The sequence below is a fragment of the Euprymna scolopes genome, chromosome 1 (genome assembly GCF_053919585.1).
Source record: "Euprymna scolopes isolate OS-2025 chromosome 1, ASM5391958v1, whole genome shotgun sequence".
Lineage (NCBI taxonomy): Eukaryota > Metazoa > Mollusca > Cephalopoda > Sepiida > Sepiolidae > Euprymna > Euprymna scolopes.
In genome coordinates, this window is record NC_136482.1 from 72,324,371 (window position 1) to 72,343,420 (window position 19,050).

Sequence of the window (19,050 nt, forward strand, 5' to 3'; positions counted from 1 at the left end):
TTTGTTGGAAATCCTCTTGTTTACACTTATCATTATCCTTTGTATTTTATGGATTCTTGTTTCAGGCTGCAGCTGAATATTGTGCCAGTTTTGATTCTTCAATGCAATACCCCAGTGAAATTGGAGTCAACACTTACATAAAGGCAAAGCTCTCCTTTATTCATGACGTAAGGAAACATAATCTATTATTTTTTTCACAAAAGCTTTTGAATTATTATATTTTGAGGCAGCAGTATTGTGAAACGAGTGTACACTTTGCATCAGAAATAACAAAAGACGTATCCTTTGTACTAATCTTCATATAAAAGTGAAGAAAAAAGAAAGAAACCTACAAAGTTTTTAAAAGAAAAAACTGTATAAATCGATATAGAAAACAAAAAGAAAAAATGTATAAAATCAATATAGAAAACGAAAAGATGTATAAATCAATAACGAAAATGAAAAGAAAAAACCATATAGAGAACAAAAAAGAAAAAAAATCTATAAATCTATATAGAAAACAAAAAATCTATAAATTTATATAGAAAACAAAAAAAAAATGTATAAATCGATATGGAAAACAAAAAGAAAAATGTATAAATCTATATAGAAAATGGAAAGAAAAAAATGTATAAATCTATATAGAAAATAAAAAAGAAAAAAAATGTATAACTCGATATGGAAAACTAAAAGAAAAAATGTATAAATCAACATAGAAATCTAAAAAAAAAAAAAAAGTATAACATTAATATAGAAAACAAAACAAAAAGAAAAAATGTATGAAATCGATATAGAAAACAAAAAGGAAAAAAAAATGTATAAATCGATATAGAAAACAAAAAGGAAAAAAAAATGTATAAATCGATATAGAAAACAAAAAGGAAAAAAAATGTATAAATCCATATAGAAAACAAAAAAGAAAAAATATATAAATCGATATAGAAAACTAAATGAAAAAAATGTATGAAATTAATATAGAAAACTAAATGAAAAAAATGTATGAAATTAATATAGAAACCAAAAGAAAAAATATATAAAAATTGATGAAAAAATATATAAAATTGATATAGAAAACAAAAAAATATATATAAAATTGATATAGAAAACAAAAAAATATATATAAAATTGATATAGAAAACAAAAAAAATATATATAAAATTGATATAGAAAACAAAAAAAATATATATAAAATTGATATAGAAAACAAAAAAAAATATAGAAAATTGATATAGAAAACAAAAGAAAAAAATATAGAAAATTGGTATAGAAAACAAAAGAAAAAAATATAGAAAATTGATATAGAAAACAAAAGAAAAAATATAGAAAATTGATATAGAAAACAAAAGAAAAAATATATAAAAATTGATATAGAAAACAAAAGAAAAAATATAGAAAATTGATATAGAAAACAAAAGAAAAAATATATAAAAATTGATATAGAAAACAAAAGAAAAAATATAGAAAATTGATATAGAAAACAAAAGAAAAAATATATAAAAATTGATATAGAAAACAAAAGAAAAAAATATAAAAATTGATATAGAAAACAAAAGAAAAAAATATAGAAAATTGATATAGAAAACAAAAGAAAAAAATATAGAAAATTGATATAGAAAACAAAAGAAAAAATATATAAAAATTGATATAGAAAACAAAAGAAAAAATATATAAAAATTGATATAGAAAACAAAAGAAAAAAATATAGAAAATTGATATAGAAAACAAAAGAAAAAAATATAGAAAATTGATATAGAAAACAAAAGAAAAAATATATAAAAATTGATATAGAAAACAAAAGAAAAAATATATAAAAATTGATATAGAAAACAAAAGAAAAAATATATAAAAATTGATATAGAAAACAAAAGAAAAAATATATAAAAATTGATATAGAAAACAAAAGAAAAAATATGGAAAAGTGATATAGAAAACAAAAGAAAAAATATATAAAAATTGATATAGAAAACAAAAGAAAAAATATATAAAAATTGATATTGAAAACAAAAGAAAAAATATATAAAAATTGATATAGAAAACAAAAGAAAAAATATATAAAATTGATATAGAAAACAAAAGAAAAAATATATAAAAATTGATATAGAAAACAAAAGAAAAAATATATAAAAATTGATATAGAAAACAAAAGAAAAAATATATAAAAATTGATATAGAAAACAAAAGAAAAAATATGGAAAATTGATATAGAAAACAAAAGAAAAAATATGGAAAATTGATATAGAAAACAAAAGAAAAAATATGGAAAATTGATATAGAAAACAAAAGAAAAAATATGGAAAATTGATATAGAAAACAAAAGAAAAAATATAGAAAATTGATATAGAAAACAAAAGAAAAAATATGGAAAATTGATATAGAAAACAAAAGAAAAAATATGGAAAATTGATATAGAAAACAAAAGAAAAAATATATAAAAATTGATATAGAAAACAAAAGAAAAAATATATAAAAATTGATATAGAAAACAAAAGAAAAAATATATAAAAATTGATATAGAAAACAAAAGAAAAAATATATAAAAATTGATATAGAAAACAAAAGAAAAAATATATAAAAATTGATATAGAAAACAAAAGAAAAAATATATAAAAATTGATATAGAAAACAAAAGAAAAAATATATAAAAATTGATATAGAAAACAAAAGAAAAAATATATAAAAATTGATATAGAAAACAAAAGAAAAAATATATAAAATTGATATAGAAAACAAAAGAAAAAATATATAAAATTGATATAGAAAACAAAAGAAAAAATATATAAAATTGATATAGAAAATAAAAGAAAAAATATATAAAATTGATATAGAAAACAAAAGAAAAAATATATAAAAATTGATATAGAAAACAAAAGAAAAAATATATAAAATTGATATAGAAAACAAAAGAAAAAATATATAAAATTGATATAGAAAACAAAAGAAAAAATATATAAAATTGATATAGAAAACAAAAGAAAAAATATATAAAATTGATATAGAAAACAAAAGAAAAAATATATAAAAATTGATATAGAAAACAAAAGAAAAAATATATAAAAATTGATATAGAAAACAAAAGAAAAAATATATAAAAATTGATATAGAAAACAAAAGAAAAAATATATAAAATTGATATAGAAAATAAAAGAAAAAATATAGAAAATTGATATAGAAAACAAAAGAAAAAATATAGAAAAATTGATATAGAAAACAAAAGAAAAATGTATAAAGAAGAATGACAAACACTGGAGTATGTTTAAAGACAACAGATCGTCTTTTATTTATCAAGAGAAATTAATACAAGTAGTAAATTTGAAAGATTATGGTTGAATAGGATCAGCCTCTAGAACGAAGCAGCTTGATGTCAGTAGGCACTGGAGGAGGTAACCAGACAGTGGGTACTGGAACAGGGCTGCTGGATGTCAGTAGGTATTAGTGTAGGTAGCCAGATGTTGATAGGCTCTGTAGTGGGTAGCTTGACATTGACCGGCATTGGAAAGGGTTGCATGACAGCTACAGGCACTGGAATGGGTAGTACTGGAACGCTGTGAGCTTGCATGAGGTGCTGGAGGCTGCAGAATGAACTGAGGGCTGCTAGAAGGCTGCAGAAGGCACTGGAAACCACAGGAGTGAGCTAGACAGTAGTAGTTGCATCGCATAAGTAGTTTGTGGTTCGCATAAGTAGTGTGGAAAAGTTAGCTGTTTAAACTACTGCTGCTGATGATAAGACCCTTCAGCTGCTGGGCTCATCGACTTGACTGGAAACGTTAGTCATATTCGGAAAGCTTCCTGCTCTCTAGTTGCATTAAGACTTTTTTGGCCGCAGACACGCTGTATTGATAAAAGCATGTTGTCACAACAGGCATCGCTATTAATAAAAAAAACAAATGCATAGAATTAATTCTCAGCCGAATTTCTCATAATAAAGAGTCGCAGATGTACTCTGATGTGTTTGTTTGATTCGATTTGGAATTAAGTCTATTAAAATAAATTATTTGAAAAGAAATAAAATTTTACATTTTTTTTCAATTGTGGATAAAATGAAAAAGCTCAACATAACATTTGCTCACACAAAACGCAAGTTAGAGAGGAAGAACATTTTTAAATGTTTAGCAGCAGTTGCTTACAAAACCCTCTTCTGAAGCTTTTGTGTCAGGATTAGGTGATGGGTTTCTATCATTTTTAAAATTAAATCTCAAGGGTTTAATAGGAAATAACAAAACTAATTAATAATGTATACTTCCTTTTTTATAACTTCTTTCCAATGTTCAACAGCATTTTCAGTACCTAATTTATATAAAGCAAAAAGCAAAAAAATATCGGATGTTCATTTTTCTTGATATTCTATTTTAATGATTTTATAATAAACAGAAATTTAATTAGAAAAAAAAATAAAATGATTCCAAAATAAAATTCTAAAAAAAAAAAAAAACGATTTTAAAATTTGAAAAAAAGGTCTAGAACTTAATGTGCCAACTCAATCGATGTAAGAAATGCTACTGAAAAATTTATTTGTAATTTATGATGCAACCAATCAACCCAGCTAGTGGTTTGCTGAATTAAATGTTGTGAATATTGGATATCATTCATCCAGTCCGAGACATCTTCCTACCTGCTACAAAGAAGGAAGGTTAAGTGGGCGACTCAATTCACAGCAGATTGTCTTGATATCAAATAAAAGTACTGAAACAATAACATTTCTAATTTCTTCTTGTGACAAGTAAAACTGCAACAAAACTTAAAGTTTGAAAGTACAATGGTTGGAATATTTTGAACATCACTACAATAAAGATAGGGATAGCGGTTTTAAATCTTTTAATTAATGACAATATCTCCTCTCCATGATGTCTCAACACATTGTCTATCGTAAATCATCCAAAACGCTCCAAAGTGTGTCCCACATTGATGTTGACAACTAAAGACTGTGCAGTAGGCTGGCTAGAATGTGGAAGAGATGACAACTTGCTCCTAACAGAAGGTGCAAGTGAAAAGGCAACAAACAAGAAAGACTGGAAATCATTCTGAAAATATCTAACCTCATTATGAAATATGAAGAAGGAAAATTAAAATATATAATTTTTGTCAATATATATTGTTAAATTTAAATATAAATAAGTAAAATATATCTATTGTTAAATTTTCCTTTTGTGATATGAACAGTGGTAAAAAATTTTTTTAATTTTTTTTGAAGATTATATTTTTGCCATAATTTTTGTTTCCAAAGAAAACTTCATGAAAATTAATGTCTTTTTCAGCGAACATGCACAAGTAGGACATTTGCCAGAAACTTTTGTCCTGAAGTTAGTCAATTCTTTGAGTTCCACTGTCCTCTTATCAATGAGGATTCTTGCAGCTTGGCAGAAAGTTTAGAATCTGCTGAACTCTTTCTTGAATTTTGGCATCAGGTTCCTGCAGGTAAGTGAAGTTAAATTGATAAATTTATGTGTTGGATATATCAAAACATTTAGTCATTTTAGTAGATTTTTAAAAAATTCTGTTTTTAACACATGACACATTAATAAATAAAACAACAACCTATAGGCAAAATTCAAATGTATTCATCAATACAAGCTCCTTCTAGGGTGGAGACACTAATTCCAAAATTTCTTTAACAATTTGATGCCTTTTTATAGAACAATATGTCTTTGTCCTCAAAATTTGCCTCACTTTCTGATATCACTTTTCTATTGAAGCCAAATCCTTTTCCCTGGACATTCTTTTGATGACTATAAACAGCTAGTAGTCAAAGGGGGTAACATCTGGATGCAAAAGTAATTCAAAGTCCAATTAATGTAGTTTTGTCATTGTTGTGATTGACTTGCAACATGGTGCATCGTCTTCGTGAAAGAGTACTTTTTTCTTCTTCATTTGTGTTTAATTTTTTGTGATTTTTTTTTTAAATGTGCCAATAATGCTATATAATATCAGTTATTGATGGGCTTTCTTTTCTGAAGATAATTAAAAAAAAACAAGATACCTTGCATACCCCAAAATACAGATGTCTGTCTGCTGGTGTTATTGGTAAGCATCATTCCTTCATTTCGTATGAAATCAGATGATTATTGTTGACACTTGTTTCCCTGATATCTTTCTAGTTAGAATTCTTTCTAGAAAGACATTGGATATTTATTAAAGGGATCATGTGAAGGCTGCTAACATCCCTAAGTGAAAATGTGTCCGTGGAACAAACTGAACTCAAACTTAGAACACTCACGTTACCTGTCTATATAGTCTATAGATGTTGTTTACCATGTAACCACCATCACTTCCCATCTGCTGGTTTATGAGTCTTTGATTATTTTGAACAGTTTTTACTTGCTGCTGTCCATTTAGCTGACTGCCAATTTGATTCCAAAGTGACATTGTATCATCTATGGTCACATATTGATGCAAAAACTCCTTGTTGTTGCATTGAAACAGTTACAAACAATGCTCTGAATCATTAATGCAATGTTGGTTTTAACCCACTGTGAGTAAACACGGTACCCATTTTGAACATTTTTATTGATAAATGTTCATGAAAAATTGGTGAATATTCTATCTTCTGATAACTTCAACTCCTCCGCTAACTCATGCAACTTCAATTTATGGATGGCCAAAACTGGTTTGTGGACATATTTTAAGTTTTTGGGGACAATTGCCAAATTTAGGTGACCTGAGAATTCAGCACTGTTTGTGTCTATATGACACAAAGTTAGCATGCTATCTCTTTACAGTTCTTTTTAATAGGACAGAGTTTGATTAACACTTATTAAGCCATTGCCTTGATTGAAGAGTATTTTTCCATCAGAAAGCAATGCTTTATCACAACACACAAAATTCAGATTTTCCCATTGTTTTAAAAATTTGCAACAGTAGCTTCACTTAAATAGATACAATTTGTAAACTAATAATCTGATTTGGCTAAAATTTGGACATCTGCTGGTTGAAGGTTACTATTTATAGAAATCTTTTTTTTTTTTTTTTGCTGGTTCTGTGTTAGCTCAGGAGTTATGTATTACATTAATATATTTTGTAGATTTCTAATTTTGTATTTGTATTAATAATTTTAGTAGATTTCTAATATTTTTTAGGTTATTAATATTAGCTTCCAAATTTTGTTTTTGTACTAGTAATTTTAGTAAGTTTTTAAAATATTCATTTTAGAATTCCAATTGTTTTTATATTCAATTTTTTAATCTGTTTTTATACTAGGAATATTTTCAGCCTTTTAATTTTGTTTCTGCAATAAAAATAAACATATCATTTCTGCTTTGATTATTTTGAAGATCTGGAAACAAATTCCCATTTGTCTACATTTGAAGATGTTCTGCTTGGAGTTACAGAGGTTCCATTGATTGGTTTGCTGACAAAAAATACTGGTAAGGATTTGCTTAAAAATATTAAATAATGTCAGAGAGAAAAACATACATTGAATAATCTATCAGAATGATGTTATGAGCATTAAAGATAACATCATGCCACTCCTTTTTCTTTCTTGAAGCCTCAGACAGAACACTGTCAACCACATCTACATCTTCTCTATGCCTGTGAGACTTGAACAACATACAGGAAGCATTTGAGACGTTTCGAGCGGTTTCACCAGATGTGCCGACGGCGAATCTTAGGTGTGGGCTGGCAAATGTATGTCAGTGATGTTGAGGTTCTTGAACGGACCCAATGTCTAAGCAGTGAAGCTCTCATTATAAAACAGACTGAGATGGAGTGGCCATGTGATAAGGATGTCACACCGTCGACTTCCCAAATAACTCCTTTATGATGAGCTCACCGAGGGAAGACGTCTGGCTCAAAAGCCTAAAATGAGATTCAAGGATTTTTTGAGGTCCACCTTAAAAAAGATGTGAGATGGATGAGAGAACCTGGGAGAGTCTTGCTTCGGATTGTGGAGAAGGACCTTGCGAGGAGGTGTGAGCAAGTTTGAGGCTGATTGAACCCAGTATGAGTGACTGAAACGTGATATCCAGAAAGGGAATGTGCAAGAAGCAGTGGATGGGCTCGGGCGCTGAATTGGTCTGGAGTTTGAGATGTGCGGGAGATTATGTCTGAGCAGAGCTGGTTTGATAAGCCACCAAACTACTCATCAGCGCAATGGGCCTCAAAACAGTCTTGTGTTGCCAGATCTTACCGGTGTCAACTGCGGGCGGTGTGCAAAACAGCAGGCGGTGTGCAAAACAGCAGGCGGTGTGCAAAACAGCAGGCGGTTTGAAGCGGCATTTGAATATTCATAGAATTGACCATAAAGAATGTGCTGCTAGTGACGCTCATCTCTGCACAGTGTGTGCCAAAGAATGCTAAAGTTTGGCAGGGTTTAAAAGCCACCTTCATGTGGCCCATCACTGATTTGTTTTCATGTTTCTGTATATAATGTTCGAAAACGGATTTGCTGCCATCATCATATGTATTACGTATTGTGTATATATGTATGTATGCATGTATCTATATATATGTATGTATACCAATGACCGTCTTCAGTGTCATGTCTGCTTGAGAGTGTGAATTCGCCGGCAGCACTTAAAAAAAAAAAAAAAAAATGTCATTTTCAGGCTCATGGACTTTCAGTGTCTGAGGGAGTGGCACTCGTCTGACAAGACGTTGCAATCATCAATCATCATGTAAATATATTGCAATCATCAATCATCATGTAAATATATATATATATATATATATATATATATATATGTATATTAATCATCCAAAGACTGTTTCATTGTATTACAGTTCTTTAGTATGGCAAGACAAGCACCATATACAAAACGTCTATTTCATGAATTTTTTTATGCAAGTATAAAAGGAAAACATTTTATCATTTATGATTAGAGAAAAATCAAAAAGCCTACCAACTGATTTAGCTCTCACAATAGAACTGTTTTAAGGGATCATTTTAAAGGGGAGAAGGAAAAAAGTGTATCTATTCAAAATAAAAACAGTTTTTATTATAAAATAAGGGGAATGTGTCTTAAAGATGTCTAATCTTAATAAACACTTGATATGTTAACAGAGGGAGGAAGGGAGGGACTTCAACTGAACATAGATCGTCTTGAAGAATTCCAAATGGAATATCAAGCAAGAACACATTAAGATGGTAAATGAGTCAATGCTAAAATGTCATGAAAATAATGATAGAGTAGAGAAAAACTATCTTTTTTGTCAGAAGGGGGTTGTTGGGAACTGAAGAGTTAGCAAAGAGGTAAATAATGTGTGTGGTGAAATATATATATATATTAGCGGTCTGGCAAAGCCACAGAAGACAACCAAGCAAAAAAACCTAAGCAAAATCCATCACAAAGCAGCAAAACTGGAAGCTGGCTTGCCAAGGCACTATATGTACAAATGTAGGCAAATTTGGGCATATTTTATTGGTTTGAAAATATTGGTCCTTTTTTTACCAATTCTGATAAAATATTAACCATAGAATAGTATTAATCTTTAAAAAGCCTTCAAATTTTCATGTAGTTTTATCCCGTAGAACCAAAGATATGAGCATTTCAATATTCAATTTTGCTACCAGTATGTGTGTGTGTGTGTATATATATATATATCTATAATATAAAGCTGAATGTCTGTGTATGTGTCTGGTCACAAATAGGCTCCTATATGGTTGACTATTTTAAAAAACTAATTACATATGATAGAGGATGTATCGAGACACAGGAATGGGTATGTTTGATCTGGCAGAACGGTGGTTCATAAAAATTGTGGGGTCTGCGTTCGCGCCTGGTCCACAAAGTATGGAAATAAAATTTTTTTTTTAAATGTTTACAAGTGTTTTTGATATAGATGTACATGAGAATACTTTGATAAGTATGTTTTAACTTAAATAGGGATGGTATAATAAAATTGTGGGTTCTGTGTTCGCGCCTGGCCTCCGTGGAATGGAAATAGGCACAAACTTTAATAAAGACTTTTCATATCTATCTGCGTAAGTATACTTTGATAATTATGTTTCAGTTTGAAGAAATATGATATAATCAAATTATGAGGTGTTCGTTCGCACCTGACCTCCATAGAATGGAAATATGTCACAAAGTTTAACAAGGTTTTTTAATATAGATCCACAGAATATTGTGATAAGTGTTTCAGTGTGAACAGGCACGGTATAATAAATTATGGGGTTTATCTATTTTATTTTTACTTTCATCATATTTTGCTTTGGTTTTGATACCCTCAGATTCGAAGCTATCTCTTTACAACCCTTCCTTTTCATAACCTATCATACTTTCATAAATCAGTCCATTTTCTGTAGGCTGTTTTTCAACCCAGTCAACGATGGGTACTTTTGCTAGTATATATATATATTTATATATATATATATATTTATATATATATATATATATATATATATATATATATATATATATATATATATATATATACATACTCTCTTTTTGAGCAATCAGCGACTATTGGATAGAATTTAACAAATGAAAGCTTGTTGGAAAGGTAATGACCTGAATTGTATAGTGTGCTATGTGACATTTGCCCTTAAGAGAATCATCCATCATCCATAGCCTATTTTTGGCACTTTTTTTAACCTTTTAGAAATAAGCAACTAATCATTAGATTTTTATGACCTGTTTTTGAACAGCTTTTAGCTTAATTTATGTAATAGTAAGTGTAAACTTTACCCTTTATTAAGTTGAACGTTCATTTTTTTCCTAATTTTATGTAAAATTTATATACCCCATTTCACAGTGATAAAATGTTTCAATCAGTCATTTGTTTTCCTAGTTTTGCATATGAATTACAAAATATCTGATATTTCCCCCAAAACCTCTGGCGTTGATTTTATTTTTTTAACAAAAAATAAAGTAAAAAAAAAACAGTCAGAAACTGTGACATGTGCTTGCCAGTATTATATTTATATATAAATATATATATAGATCAAAAATTCGTTGAGTGTATAGGTTGAGAAGTATCCTCACATACACACATTCTCACTTTTCTAGATATAATCTGTATATCTATAAAAGTGAGAATGTGTGCGAGGACAATTCTCAACCTAGATACTCAACAAATTTTTTATCTATAGTTTTGAAATTTGGTACATAGGGTATTCAGGCATGTGTAAAACTTTTTAATGGGTTTTCATTTGGAAAAAAAGGGCTGCTAAGAGGTCAAAATTGAAAAATTGGTTCTTGAGGGGGGGTAATCAGATTTTTATCTGTTTGTCAACTGTTTCACGAATGTGCATACATGAATTGTTCAGATGGCAGATTGTTTATGTTAAGAATAAGTAGATTTGAAAACACTTTTTAAAGATCATGTCAAGCTGGCCTAATGCTTATATTACTTGACTTACTGTCTTTAGGTTTTGATTTTGATTTCAGCTCAAGTATTTTTTTTTTTTTTTAGTTACAAGTAATAAACTGTTTAGAAAAAACCTAATAGCTCGCATGCACATGTCTCAGTTTCTGTATGCATTAAAATATAAATTTTATGCAAATTTTACAACTGGGCAATGCTAAGCAGCCTGCTAGTGTGCGTATGAGGGGAGTTAAAATTATGTAAATCATGATTTACAAACATTTATTGTTCATAAAACAAGGAATACAGAAGGAAGTGAATATAATATAAATATCAAACTAAGCTTTTTCACTCTAAAATTTCTAGAATTAATAAAATCTACATTTATCTTCCAAGATTCAATGCAAATCCTTTTTAACCCTCACACTTTCAATTTAATCCTCCAAAAAACTATAGGTCGATACAATCTGGATATCTGTATTCCAAGTTTATGGATGTATGTACCTGTAATGGATTTACAGATTTTACCAATTTTTCAGCCAGCGTCACTGATTGGATTGTTATTACCCAACTGCATCTTTACACGTGGACATCAATTTGAATATCCTTCTGTTTTGCATCGGTATATATTTCTATATAGTCCTTTAAACATTACTTAAAACTCTGATGCATTTAATTTTTGCACTAACCAACAATGTTATATAAAACTCCTTTGCTAACCTTTTTTAATTTTTAAAACTCCATGGAATAGGAAAATAATTCACTACATCTTGTATTCATTGTTTTATGAACAATGAATATTGGTAAATCATGATTCACATAATTTAATAATTAATAATTTAATTTAATAATTTAAACTCTCCTCATATCTTGATCCTCTATCTCGAAAATTAAGCATTTTTATCAGTCTGATTAATATATAAATATTAATATTTATATTTCCTTTGAAAGTCTTAAATATTCAAATATATATATATATTACAATGAAATGGAATAAATGATTAAAATAATAGATGCACAAACAAATTCCGTAAACTTTGAAAAGAAAATGCTTGATTTTTTATTCAAATTGTCCATCATAATTCTATTATTTCAGGAATTCAGGGTTGGTTACCAATCCACCGACCTGCATCTGGGACATTCCGAGGAACATTAAACTCTAGTTTTACTAACCAACTTGAATACGTTATGGGTGGTATTGAAGTGAAGGTAAATTTTACACATTCAAGTGATCAAGAACGTTTACTTCATGCTGCTGATACTGTTGGTTGGAATTTACCTGAGAAATATCTTCTAGCAGACAATTTTGAAGGTAGGTTGTGTACATTTTATTTATCTCTTTTTTGGTCCCCCTAACAAAGGAGGTATTGGACTTAGTAATTAACTCCAATTCGTCTGTTCATTTGTTTGCATTTTTCTCAATAACCACATCTTGAATTTTTTTTTAATTTTGCACAAACATTAGTCATGCTGAAAGTAAATTTTTCACTTGTGGAGGGGGGACCCCCACATGCTCGGTTTGTTAGTTTCTGTTGGCATATCCTTATGCCATCAAGTGTATATGACATGATACCTCTTGTTGATAATCCAGTTCATCCCAACAATTCCAAATTTCTCATGGCAGAGAATGACTTTAATGGAAAATTTATAAGACAGAATGAACATTGGTAAGAAACCAAAGAGAATATAAATACATTGTAACAGGTGTGTCATTCTCTCAGTGAGAGGGAAATATGAATAGTTGCACTAATTAAGTAGCATTGTGTGCTCATCTTTAATTTCAATGGGGCCAAATAGTGTGTTTAAGTGCATTGCCAGACAAAGAGAAACAATCTCTTTCCTTACCTACTTCCATTTACTAGAGTCACTTGTTGACTCATGCCTGTTACTCAAACTTGTGCCCTCCCCCTCCCTGCTAAGTAACACTATCAATTACAATATATTGAGGTGTGGTGGAGGTGATATAAAAAGTTCTAATTGATCGATCAGGATCACATTGTAGGAGAAAGTGCATATTTGAAATACAGGGTGGAACAATAAATTTGTTGCCCTAAAGAAAACAATACTACAGCTTTATTTTAAAACTTTTATTGAAAAAAAATCAATTCAGGTAACTTGACTATGTCTTAGAACTGATATCTATTCAATGTAGTTACCTTCAGCCTCAATCAACGCCTTGATACATGTTCAGAACTGAGAGTATACCTTTTCCACAAGCGCCGGCTGAAGCTCGACGAATGTTCGGTGGATGGCAGTGATCAGGCTGACTTTCGTGTTGTGGGAGGTCATATGAGTGATGTTCTCGATGTATGACCAAACGAAGTAGTACAGCGGGTTCAGGTCGGGGGATGGCTAGTGAGAGAAGAGTACAAAGTTATAGCACTCCTTCTGAAGCCAAGCCTGGGTCTCTTTGGACTTGTGGGCTGGCACCGATTCCTGCTGCCACACCCAAGGTTTGCCAATGGCCAGCTGATTGCACCAGGGGATCACCACACTCTTCAGCACATCCAGGTACACTTTGATGCTGACTTTTAAGCCGACCTTGAAAGTTTTGAGGTGGTATGATGTGGTCCTCACTTTAAACAACACTAAAAGACCGTAACTGTGGGCCGAAACTTTGTTGTGTCCTCAAGCGTTGATCTGGATTTGCATTTTGAGGTGCTGGCAATGGTCCTGTTGTCATAACTTGGATCAGAGAGCATGAGTTGTACAGCGGCACATCTCCGATCTCGCTCGTTAAACATTGTATCACTTTCAGACATGATAGAAGGCTCCTATCACTCTTGGGATTTGTACACAACTGGTCAACTAGTAGATGGTCTGCAACAAACAAAGAAACCAGTTTTCATCAAGCAAAAATGAAATCATGTCGATTTTTCTAGGGCGACAATTTTATCATTCCACTCTGTAGTAAAATCTAAGTTAATCAGTTGGTGAAGTGTAGTGCAACCATCAGGTTGGCAGTAAAGATTTTCTCATATTGGTTAGTCTGAAGAAGAGATTATAATGGAAAATTTCTGGGATATCTCTAACTTATTGTTCAATCATTTTATTTAGATTAAAATTGAAGGAAAGTTATTTTCAGTTTAATGATGAAAAGATTATAAGAGAAAAATTATTTTTTGAGTGACATCCTTTTGTACTAATATCAGGTGGGTTTTAAAATGTTTCTGTTTGCAGGCGGACTTTGTGGTAATATTGAGTGGGCTTAACCGTGAGGTTTAGAGAAATATTTCCTTTTGGAGTTATCCTTTGTGATAATATTGAGTGAGCTTTAACTATGAAAGTCATCTATCATCTGCTGAGAAGATAAGCTACTAGTTTGTTGGAGCTATCTGTTCATTGTATTGAAGATAACGATTTTGTGCAAATCCAAATGTTTAAAGTTGAATTTGCTGAGTTTCTTGATGAAAAATATTTTCTTGAAATGTTATGTCAGAGATATAGACAACTGCGGGTTGTTGAGAGCCCATGGCCTAATAGCCAGTGTTAATTTAGGTTGTTCCCTTGTATCTGAGTTGTGGTTTTGACTAACAAGGATTTGTTTGGCGATTGTTACTGTTACTCTGAGCCTTTTTGCTAGGTGAGCTTAAAGTTTGTCAGATGCTGAACTCCCACGCAACTGTTTTCTGATTGGTTGAATTTGGATCTTGATAACCAAGGAAATTTGGGGTATTTAGCCAATCAGAATTGATTATTTTTACAGAAATTGTATTTTCTGCTCTTGCTGAGTTCATTCCTTTCACTGCTGCTACTGCTGTTAATTTTTGTTATTTTTGTCACTGCTGCTACTTTGTTATTTTCATAACTTTGAAAGGGGTTCTATCAATTGTGTGTTATATCAATTTAGGAGAGAATGAGATCTTGGCAATGATTATGTGATATTTACGACCGAGCCAATACCATCTTTTACCTACACACACTTTTTAACTCTTCTATTTTGTTGTACCTGCTTCCAGGCAATGTTGGGTAACCAATTAGTACTTTTATATAAAGTGTTGGTTATTCTTATTTTATATTTCTTTTTCAAAGATGTTTCTATCTTTCTTTGCCTTCAGACTTTGAAGATGGTATGGTTGTGAAAGTTACAATTAATATTGATGAAGTGAATCTTGCCAAGAAGAACTGCTTATTTCCAGAACAAACTGCAAACTCCATCAGTCAGTGTTACCTCAAATATATGTTCCATGATAAAGGTAAGATATTTTTATATAAAAATAAAACAAATTTTTTTATGCAATAAACTGACTGATATGAGAATATGATGGATGTGTAATGTGAGTCTTGAAGAAAGGCTTAGATCTGTTGATCTGAGAGCAAGATTAAATCTAGACAATATTGAGATATGTATACAGAGCAGGAGACTCTATCAGTATGGTCACATTGAAGGAAAGGATGAGATTTTTTGGGTTAGTAGATGTAGAACAGTTGATGTATCTGAGAGAAAGAGGGATAAAGATTTAGCCAAATATGGCTTAATTTGGAAGTTAATTTCTAAAAAACATAACACATTCTGACATGTAAAACATATGATGATGTATTAATCTAGTCATGGTCAATTAGTTTTTAGATGTGTTCATGCATCTCAGAAGATACTTTGTCATTTGCACCTGAAAGTAGCAACCCTGGTTAAACTCAGTGTCCCTAATGATGCTGGCTTAAACACAGCTTAGAAGGGTAAGATAATTAAATACCAAGGTTTTATGTACGGCATGAAAAGAAACTGGAATCTTAGAAAGATCTCCATCATTTCAGTAATCATAGAAAAAAAATGGGCCGATGAAAGAATTTCAATTTGGCTGTCTGCGATTAACATATCTGTTAATAATTATTAATTAATAGCATGCGCACAAACACACAAGTTAAAATTATTGCTAAAATCTCTAACCTATTTTTCCACAAGAATTGGGTCATAAAGAAACAACACAAAATTGATAAAAATAAGTCATGTGACCTGTTTACAATTACATCCGAGTGTAGCAGAGATAAAATGCAACTATTATCACTTCCTATTTATTGTTACACACTGACAAAAGAAGACAAACACCTATACACTTTGGTGCTTATTCAAATAGGGACACAAGTGAAAAATACAAGAAAACTCTTTGATATCTTTACATATCAGGCAAAAATAGGTATCTATACCCAAAATTAAGAAAAAATTATAGACTCAAATTTTAATTAAGAATGGAAATCCCATAAAACAAGGGGGAGATAAGTCAGTTTGTCATTTAAGTAAGTAATAATGAATGGTGCAAAATACAAAAACTGATTTTCATTTTTAATCATTTTTCCAAATTTTTTGTGAGAATACATATTTTTGCATGATGCATAAGTACAGGGTTGTCCACTTAAAATAAGCCCAGAAAATGTAGTAGAAAAGAGGAACATTCTTTTATTGTTTAAGCTGGAAGTGCTCCCCGTTGACATCTATGCATTTCTGGGCATGTTTAACAATATTTGCAGATACTGCCTGTAGATTTTTGGTGATTCTCCTGATAGCGTTGGTAATGTTCTCCTTAAGTTGGTCTAGATTGTGAGGATTATTTGCCTAGACTTCTTGTTTTGAAGCCCCTAAAGATAAAAATCACATGATAGCGAGTCCTGGAAACGTGGTGGCCATAACCCTATGCTTATTATTATATAGCGCCATCATGTTGAAAAAAGAATTGCATTTTCTTTTGTGGTGTTGGTTGTTAAGAGAAAGATGAGAGAGACTGGGCTACTTTTAAGTGGGTCGCTTAATCTGACAAAAATTGATTAGAGAAAGATTAGATATGTTGGGCTATTTTTAAGTGGGCCACTCTGTATATCAAAGAATTTTTACTTTGAATGCGATTTTCACATATGATCCATACTGTATAAACACCTACACTTCTTATGCAGATTTATTCTCTTTCTTCATTCTACATGCACTGAAAAAAATTCCACTGTCCAAACTAACTTATGAGAGTTGTTTCAAAAGTAATGCTTCCTATTTTTTAACTAAAAAAAAAAATGATGAAGAGCTATGGAATCAAGACTGGTACCATTCAAATAAGTGACCTTTTGTGCTCCAGAATTTATTTTTTGACATAGTCACCATCATTCTCAATACATTTTTTCCAGCAATGGCATAGTGCATCTGCACGGGCATTCAGAGAGCACTTTGTAGCTCACATCTCTGCCACCACTCTGAAATCAACGAACTCATCTACTGACTGTGCTGAGATCGACTGCATCGGTTTCATAAACATTCAGCAGGTGCCGATAAATGTGGATTGGTTCAACTTTTTCTGCGTGGAAAAATTCAATGATTTATCTCTGTTTCTGATGCATATCCATGACAAGGGTTGCTTTTTTAGAGTTTCACACCATCAACATCTGCAACAGAGAGATGAAACTTTCAGGTCATGGATGCATAAGTTCAGTCATAACAATACAATTTGCAATCTCCTCTGATCCATTCGGGTGGAATAAAACAATAGGAGGCATTACTTTTGGAATGCCCATTGTAAATGGAGATTGAATAATTCACTTATGCAAATAATTTCCTACCTTGTAAATTTGTATATAAATATGTTAAGCTCCATTTATTGTGTTTTAACTTTCCTTTATGTCAACATTCATTCCTTTTTTGTTGTACTAATTTATCAAGATTGAAAGCAACTCTGGGATAATGGCTAATGAAATGGAATAATTACTGGTTTAAAGATGAAGAACATCATGAAAGGATTGAGGAGGATTGATAGAATGAATTAAGTTTGATTTATTTTGGGGAACAATTAATGAAAAAAAATCTTCTTACATTGGATTTGAAGATGTCATAATTTGCAGGGAAACAATTCTATCATTATGTGTTCCACAAAAGTCCTTGCAAAAAAACTCTGAAAATTTTGCCTAATGCTAAGCACATGCAAGAAGAAAGGATTTTTTTTATCATTGTAGTAGAAAAGTGAGTTCTTGCTGTAAATGTTTTGTAAGGAGGAACTAGGAATTTGAGCTTAGTTGACCACCTTCCATCAAAATAAAAATATTATAGAGAGACTCCTTCTGTGAGGCTGTAAAGAATAGATCAACCCCTACTAGATTTTGAAATCAATTTTGAACTCTGTCTAGCAATGAAAAGTGAATTATTTAAAAACTAGCTGGACCTGTTAACCGGCATGCCCAGTAGAAGCATCACAGATCCAGATCAGAATCGTTAAAGGGCCCCCCCCCCCCCGAAAACAAATTAAAATACACTTGTTGGTGGCCACTGCAGTCCCTGGAAAATAGCAGACACTGGCGGCCGTGTAATAAATCTGATTTCCACTGTCGGATATTTTTTCCAGTGGTAGCTTGTGAAAGCCACTGTCTGTGATTGTCAGCACTGTTAGTTACTGGTGATTAGTGTTGGTTTGGGGCGATAACTTGCAGGTACTGGTTGATTATAAAGAAAGCATTTATTAACTCTTTAGATTGAGTAAAAACAGAGGTAGATGACTGCCTTCTACCGATGAAAGCATCTTTCACATAAGACAGTGTTTTTCTTTTCAGTATACTGCATGTATTTTTTTCATGCCATGAAAATAACGATAAAGCAGAGACAGGCTCACAACGTCTCTTCTGTGGGAAAGAGGTTGCTAGGAAGAGAAAAGGCCCCCCCCACTAAGCTACAAAGTCTATTTTGAACTCTGTCAAGGCAGGATAAGTACTTCTACAGCTCCTGCCCACATGTGGCAACAGTACTCCATCCTTAGACGTACCTGGCTCTTATAAAGGTAGAAAATTGCATCAACAGTGAGATATTTACTGGAATGGTAGAATGATCCCACTATTTTTCCAGCAGCCTTGGCAATGCATTTGATA

The 19,050-nt window shown here is 30.8% G+C and overlaps 1 protein-coding gene across 3 annotated transcripts in view; it reads left to right on the forward strand.

Annotated features, from left to right (window-relative positions):
* Positions 1 to 19,050, forward strand: part of LOC145239868 (C2 domain-containing protein 3-like) — a 176,473-nt gene that overhangs the window by 120,263 nt on the left and 37,160 nt on the right. For all 3 annotated transcript variants that reach the window (XM_080103482.1, XM_080103537.1, XM_080103596.1), the window contains exons 33-37: positions 66 to 167; positions 5,232 to 5,391; positions 7,245 to 7,337; positions 12,317 to 12,532; positions 15,279 to 15,416. In XM_080103482.1, the coding sequence (XP_079959608.1) occupies positions 66 to 167; positions 5,232 to 5,391; positions 7,245 to 7,337; positions 12,317 to 12,532; positions 15,279 to 15,416 (709 nt within the window). The remainder of the gene's footprint in view (positions 1 to 65; positions 168 to 5,231; positions 5,392 to 7,244; positions 7,338 to 12,316; positions 12,533 to 15,278; positions 15,417 to 19,050) is intronic.